At 37.8% G+C, this 8,159-nt stretch overlaps 1 protein-coding gene across 1 annotated transcript in view; it reads left to right on the top strand.

Annotated features, from left to right (window-relative positions):
- Nucleotides 1-7,564, top strand: part of NAALADL2 (N-acetylated alpha-linked acidic dipeptidase-like 2) — a 1,157,216-nt gene extending 1,149,652 nt beyond the window's left edge. The window contains exon 14 of the mRNA XM_006890336.1: nt 7,366-7,564. Within this exon, the coding sequence (XP_006890398.1) occupies nt 7,366-7,564 (199 nt within the window). The remainder of the gene's footprint in view (nt 1-7,365) is intronic.
- Nucleotides 7,565-8,159: the final 595 nt, after the last annotated feature.

Below are 8,159 nucleotides of genomic sequence, written 5' to 3'. Positions count from 1 at the left end.
TTGTTCTGTAGTTTCCACACTCAGTTGGGTCGCCCTTCTTTGGGATGGAAACAAATATAGACCTCTTCCAGTCAGTTGGCCAAGTGGTTGTGCTCCAGGTTTCTTGGCACAACTTGGTGAGCATATCCACGGCAGCATCTGTTAGCTGAAATATGTCAATTGGTATACCATCTATTCCAGGGACCTTATTTTTTGCTATTTCCTTCAAAGCAGCTTGAACTTCTGCCTTCATCAGCATAGGTTCTGGCTCAAATGCTATTTCATTAAATTCTTCTGTATCTGCCAATTCCTTTTGGTACAATGACTCAGTATATTCCTTCCATCTTCTTTTGATACCTCCTGGATCATTTAACATTCTGCCTAAAGCATCCTTGATTGTAGCAACTAGAGGTTTGAATTTGCTCTTCAGTTCCTTGAGCTTAAGAAATGCTGAACGAGTTCGGCCCTTTTGATTTTGTGACTCTAGCTCCTCACCTAGGAAGAAAAAAAATGATGATTTTGTGAAAGCTGTCTTTTAGCTGACTGTGTGAGACAACTTTATCTTCATTTTGGAGTGACTTTTGTTTGAATTAAAGTTTCTTTTATGTTTTTTTGTGGCAATCACCCTCCTAATGAAATTTTAGTATTATAAATTAAAATTAACATTTGGGAGCACTTTTTTAAAGATTAGATTGTTTTGTGGTTTTTTAAACTCATTTTCACTATTTGAAGAAGTTTGATACTAAATATCCTTAGAGAATTGTACTTGTTAAAATACAAATTGTATTAATATGTGTTGTTTTCTTGTTGTGTGCTTGAAAGTCAATTCCTACTCGTAGTGACAAAGTACAGAAATACCACAAGGTTTCCAAAGGTAAATATAGGAAAATACTGGAAGGTATTTTTGCTGGCAGATATAGTACTGGTGGATTAAAACCACCAACTTTTCATTTAGTAGTTTAGTGCTCACCCCATGTGCTAACAAACTTCTTATATTGATATGGGAGGTGTGCATATATATTATTAGTATCTATCACTTTAGCAGTATTGAATCACTTCTAAAAACTTTAATTTGGTATATACCTAGGGTAGAGTAGGAGTGAACTCTCTGTTTTAAAGAGTGCTTTTGGAAGCAGACTCATATCTATCTCAGACTGAAGGGAATAGACACTTCCTTTGCTGAATTATGAATCTTTTATTTATTGAGCAAATGCTGTGTTCCCTTGGTGGAATATTTTCCAAGTGGAATTGAAGCTTCAAGGAGGTGTTTGTGTGGGAATAGACCGATCATGTTCCAGGCCAGGTGACCACAGTGGGAGCTAGGCTAGTAGATTTGAGACTAAGTCCACAGATTGGCTCCAGCAGCAGAAGTGGTTTGATCCAGTTACTACCTCACTTCGGTTATTTTCTCCCTCCTACATCCAGAGAATAGCTGATTCTAAATATTAAGTTTAAAACTGGATCTATCAATATTTTGAACCAAGTCTGTTTTTTCTTGGTTTGTTCTGCTGAATTCAAACATTTTCAAGTCTATATCTAGGTACAAGGAATAAGGCCATTTGATTACCATGTTGTTGTTGTCCTATTTAAAATAATCTATTTTGGGAGGGAAACAAAACCCAAAATTGACAGGATGTCTGAGTTCTGGGGTCCTCTGCTCTCAGTACAACCCCCAATAATGTGTTGTTGTTGTTGTTGTTATGTGCCATCAAGTCGTTTGTGACTCATAGCGACCCTATGTACAAGAGCCCTAGACACTGTTCTATCCTGTGCCAATCTCACTGTCTCATTCATTCCCTCCACTCCACTCACAAAATTGATCCATCTCATAGAGGGTCTTCCTCTCCTGCGCCGTCCCTTGACTCTCCCAAACATGATGTCCCTCTCCAAGGACCAATCCCTCCTTGCAACATGCCAAAAGTATGTCAGACGAAGTTTCAGAATCCTTGACTCCAGGGAACATTCTGGCTTCACCCTCTCCAGGACAAACCTGTTTGTTCTCCTAGCAGTCCATGGTATGTATATTCAACACTCTGCACCACAACTTAAAGGCATCATTTCTCTATCATCCCTATTCACTGTCCAACTCTCCAATGCATAGCACGTATTTGCAAAAACTATAGCCTGGATCAGGCGCACCTTAGTCTCCAGCATGACGTTGTTGCACTTCAGTACTCTTGAGAGGTCCCTCACAGATGACTTTACCAATGCAATTCATCTCCTGATTTCCTGGCTGCTGTTACCAAGAGTGTTGTCTGTGGAGCCAAGCAAACTAAAACTGTTAACTATCTCAATCTCTTCACCATCCCTGCTGATGCTGCCAATTGGCCCAGTGGTGAGAATCTCTGTTTTCTTGATATTGAGCTTCAATCCTTATTGAAGACTGCAATCCTTGACCTTCTGTAGCAAGCACTTCAGGTCCTCCTGAGTTTCAGCGAGCAGGGTTGTGTCATCTGCATAACACAGGTTGTTGACGACTCTTCCACCAATTCTGATGCCACATTCCTCCTCATACAGCCTACAGCCAGCGTCTTGAATGATCTGTTCTGCATACAGATTGAAAAGGTATGGAGACACATACATCCCTGACAGACCCCTTTCTTGATTTTGAACCATCCAGTGTCTCCCTACTCTGTTCTGACGACTGCCTTTTGGTCTAAGTATAGGTTTTGTATTAGTACAATCAAATGTTCTGGGATTCACATTCTTTTCAGAGTCAGCCACAGCTTGTTGTGATCCACACAGTCAAAAGCCTTTGCATAATCAATGAAGCACAGATAGACATTCTTCTGGTATTCTTTGTTTTCTTCCAAGATCCATCTTACATTAGCTATAATATCCCTAGTACCACGACCTCTTCTAAATGCACGTCTGTCAGTTCTCTGTTGACATATTGTTCCAAACGTTTTTGGAAAATTTTCAGCAGAATCTTGCTTGCATGTGATATCAATGATATTGTTCGATAGTTTCCACACTCTGTTGGGTCGCCTTTTTGGAATGGAAACAAATATCGATCTCTTCCAGTCAGTTGGCTAGCTGGCTGTCCTCCAGATTTCCTGGCACACCTAGTGAACACATTCAGGGCAGTGTCTGTTTGTTGAAATAAATCAATTGGTATGCAGTCAACTCCAGAAGCCTTGTTTTTTGCCAATTCCTTCATAGCAACTTGTACTTCGTCCTTCATCACCATAGGTTCTTGCTCATATGTTATTTCAGGAAGTTCCTCTGTGTCAGCCAATTCCTTCTGATACAGTGACTCTGTGTACTCCTTCCATCTTCTTTTTTATACATCCTGGATCATTCAACATTCTACCCAAACTATCCTTAAGTATTGCCACCCGTGGCTTGAATTTGTTTTTCAACTCCTTCAGCTTAAGAAACCCTGAGTGAATCCGGCCCTTTTGATTTTCTGACTCCAGCTCTCTGCACATTTCATTATAGTATCTTGCTTTGTGGTCCCGAGCTACCTTTTGACATTTTCTATTCAGCTCTCTGATTTCTTGATTTCTTCCTTTAGCTTTGGCTTCTTGGCGCTCTAATGCAATACTCAGAGTCTCATCTGACATCCATCTTGGTATTTTCTTCTTCTTTAGCCTTTTTAATGATCTTTTGCATTCTTCATGGACGATTTTCTTCATATCCTCCCAGAACTCATTTTGTCTATGCTCATTGGTGCTCAAGACCATTAACTTACCAAATGATTTTCTTGTTTGTCGGGTTAAGATGAAAAAAAATCTGAATTGAATTTTGGAAATTTGGAATTTTGGAAGTTTGAATTTTTCCAACATTGACTTAAACCTGATAAAATTTTAAGTAATTTAAATCATCATGATTGAAGGCTTTCTGTTTACAGCATTGAATTATACCCAATAAAGAGCATAGTTCTGTCTCCTGGAATATTAAGCAATGAGATCATGTTGTTGTTATTGTTGTATAACATTAAGTTTGATCCACAGCTGACCCTCAAGCGGGTTTTGAGAGGCTCAAGAGGAGATTGCCCATCCTTCTCCCTCAGAACAGCTGGTGGATTCAACCTGCATGCCTTCGGGATTGCAGAGCTGCTTCTTACCACTAGACCATATATGTCCTTAAATCATACAAGGATTAGAGCACCACAGGGAAGAAGAAAAGACACTAAAAAGATAGAGAAGTGAATATATGTAAGACCAATTGGAAGTTTGTGAAGAAGTGTGAAGATGCCTTGCAGAGTTAAGTATGAGTGCATATAGTGCCATTAACATTAACCAGTAAGATAGTCATTAAGTAAATTTCAACTCCTAGCAACCCTATGTATTTAGAGAATGGCTTCATAAAGTTTCTTTGGCTGCAGTCTTTCTGAAAGCAGAAGACCAGACATTTCTTTCATGTCATCACTGGGTGTATTAAAATGCAGCAAAAGCTAACATAGGTTAGCAGTCAAGCATGAATCATGAGCCACCAGGGAACCTACAAAGTACAAATAATAAACATCTATGACAGTGAATTCAAGCGAGGCTAGAGTAGGGGGATATTCATGTTAAAGGATCAATGACCAAGAATGTTAAACAAATCGAAGGTAATAGTGTTGTTAGGTACCAGCAAGTCAACTATGACTCATAGCAACCCTATAACTCTAGAGAAACGTAGAAATCAACTTACTTTATGGATGTCATTCTTTCCCTCTCTTCATTTCCTATATACACTCCACACTTTAAAAATCCACTCTCATTGTCACATGTCATTTGACTCAAATGGTCATCTGTTCTCTGGGTGTTATCTACACCTTTTTTTAAATAAACATCTAAACAATTTCTCTCTTAAAATATTTCACTGTCTTCCTATTTCCATAAGAGAAAACATTTCTTTACATTTTATATGGAGGCAACATATTTCATTGTCTGTTCCCTTACACTTGCCCATTCTGCTTGAACATTTTTGATTCTCCAGAAATACCTGTTTGATTCCATGGAGAACAAATAAAAAAAACAAAGTCATCTTTTTATAGCTTATTTCCTTCACTGAACTTCTGTAATTTTTGTACGTTCAAATCCTTATTTTTCAAGGGGCAATATAAATATTCACCATTATAAACCCTTTTGTTTCCTCTCTTAACACTAACCCTTCTTCTGCTCTCACTAGATACTTACATTCTTACTATGATAACTGAGCAATTGAATTTCAGTTATTTACATATCTCAAATATAAAATTATGGAATTTTAGCTATTTCAGCAATTTTGAATTTGGAAAATGTCAAGTGCAATAATCTCAGCTTTGTCATGAGAATGAATCACTCTTTTGTGAGTGAATAAAGGGCACTGTTTTAGACTTGTTCAGGACCAAATTCTTCTTTTTGAGCATTTTGGCTGATGTACAAGGCACCATCCTATTATACTCACCCTTTAGAGAAGACACTTCTCTAAATGTTTGACATATACAAAAGATAAAGAGTAGTGAAGTGGATTCCATGCCAAATTTAAAAAAAATGTTAATAATGGTCAAACTTTTTTCTCTCTAGCTCCTTTATTTTATTATTTTGAATCAAATCCTAGATTTACTATCTCCTCTAACTATTGTAGTATTTTCTTCTAGAAGATAAGCTCATTTTCACAAAATGTGCTGTGATGCCATTATCACCTAAAAATACTGGGTTTAGTATCATTAAATATTTAATTACTATATGACTTTATAGTACTTTTAATTGCTTTTCACCTTTAGTTTATATGAGTAAATGAATGTCTAGCCAAGTAGATAATTTGCAACTAATTATTAAATTTCCTTGGTCTAGACAATTGTGTTCTAAAAGGAACTTTATTTGGTCAGTGTTGGAAAACATTTTTAGTTCTCAAAACGAAAGGAAGGGTGTTGTTGGCACGTAGAGAAAACCAGCAGGCAATAAAATCCACTCCAACAGAGATTACCCTAGGCGCTCTGGTGACCTAGTGGGTAAAGAGTTGTGCTCCCAACGAAAATGCAGCTGGTTTGGATCCATCAACTGTTCTGTAGGAGAAAGATTGGCACTCCCCTATCTGATTTATGATTGTTCTTATGGACCATAGACTTGACCACAAATCATGGCAGCCCTATGAATAACAGCTCTGAGCCTTGCCCGATCGTGAGCCATCTTCACTGTTTCCAACACACACGAGCCCGTTGCCACAGTCATTGTATCATTCTATCTTGCTAAGGTCTTCCTCTTCACTCTTCACTGACCCTCTACCTCTCCAAGTTCAATGTCACCTTCCAAGGAATAAACTCTCCTAGCAACGTGCCCAATCTGTGTGAGCTATGGCTTCGCCATCCTTTCTCCTAAGGGGCACTCTGTCCAAGACCTAGCTGTTTGTTCTTTTGAAAGGTCATGGGATATTCGGTACTCCAACAACACAACTCAAAGCCATTGATTCTTCTTCTGTCATCTTAATCATTGTCCAACTTCCAGATCCATATATTCAATTCAAACATTTGAAAAGATCATGGTTTGGATCAGGTGCACTTTATTTAATCTTTAAAGTGACACTGGTACCCTTTAGTACTCTTGAGATGTCCCTGACAGCAGATTTTCCCAGTGCAACTTGTCTTTTGAATTTTTGACTACTAGTACTGGAGATTCAAGTAAGATGAACTCATTGACAGCTCAATATTTTCTCCTCTGTCGTGATGTTACCTATTGGCCAGTAGTGAGGATGGTTTTGTTGGGTTTTTTTTGTTGTTGTTGAGATATAATTTATATTTAAAGCTGTACTTGCTGGAAGGTCAACTGTGGGACAATTCTGACTCAATGGCAATGAGTTGAGTTATCTTTAAATATTAATAGAATACAGATTGAGATATCCTGGTCTAGGGATTATGCCTTAACTGCTTTTTTTTTTTAACTTAGCGTATAGTTGTTAAATAAATTGAGTCTTTTCCCCATACCACAGTCTACATTTTGCTCTGATACACTGGGCTGTCTTTTAATATATTTGTTTTGTTCTGTATATATTAATACTACTTAAACACTATCACCTAGGAAATTTCCACTCATAGCAATGCAGTATCAGTTTCCAAGGTTGCAAATCTTTACAGGATGAGACAGCCCATTTTTGCTCCATAGAGCGGCTGGTGGATTTGAACTGCTGGGTTTTCTGATTCACAATAAAAGACAGGTTTTTAAGAACATTTTCCCTCCAGCCAAACTAGTCTACTTCATAGGCAAGGTTGTGTACTTTTACTAGGAAGCATGTGATTATTTCCTTCTTTCATCAAGATACAGACTTTTGTTAGTCAGTATCTTTGTCTGTTCACTAAGGGTTGGAAAAGGATGTTATTTTACTATGTCTTCATTACTGTTTCTTGGAAATATTAATTATATTTGATATGAAAATTGCATTGTACGTGAAACCTCGACACATGCCATGTTTCTTTTACAGAAACATCTTGTACCATCTAGATGAGAAGACAAGCCAGTTTTCCATTCTGCTGGAAGCGTGGGAGAACAGCAAATCACTCCCCTCACATGAGGCCCTTCAAGAAGTCCTGTCCGTGGTGCTGAACAGCATTAATTCAGCCCAGGTTTACTTCAAAGCAGGACTTGAGGTGTTTGAGAGTGTCTTGGCTGGAAAGGACTGAGAAAATGCTCAGCATTTTAAAAAGTTTGTTTACAATTCCACAAGAAAAAGCTCCAATCTGACCAGAATTTCTGACATTGAAGACTTTTCCCCCCCTCCCCAGCAGCTTCCTTGACAGTTCTGATGCCTGGTCTTTTGTAATGTACATATAGAGATTTTGCACATTTAATATTTCTCTTACATCTATATTTCTGAATATGTAAAAGCATGGTATGGAATTAATACTATTGATTTAGCTATGAAATCATATATATGAGGGAGGAAAAGGTCACAAGAAGTTCTAAGAAGTATTTATTCCTATGGATAAAACACAGGAATGAAGTGTATTCCCTACGTAGGAGCTATCAGTGACCTAGTTTCTGAAATACACATCGAGAGTGGATATCATTTCAGATTAACTTCACTAGTAAATGTTCAATATGAAGAATTCAAGTATTCTGACCAAGTAATTGGTTAGCCAAAGCTACTTTGAATGTTTCTACTTTGTGAAATGAAGTGCCTGCTCATAACACAGCTAGATGTAGTAATACACTGGTTATGAAATCGTATTTTTAAAATATTAATAGGGGTAAAAAAGAGCCATAAACATTCCAGGG

The sequence above is a fragment of the Elephantulus edwardii genome, unplaced genomic scaffold (assembly GCF_000299155.1).
Source record: "Elephantulus edwardii isolate Elephantulus edwardi_28Jun2011 unplaced genomic scaffold, EleEdw1.0 scaffold00088, whole genome shotgun sequence".
Classification (NCBI taxonomy): Eukaryota; Metazoa; Chordata; class Mammalia; order Macroscelidea; family Macroscelididae; genus Elephantulus; species Elephantulus edwardii.
Note: the sequence above shows the minus strand (reverse complement) of the source record. Positions and strands in the feature narration are given on the sequence as shown.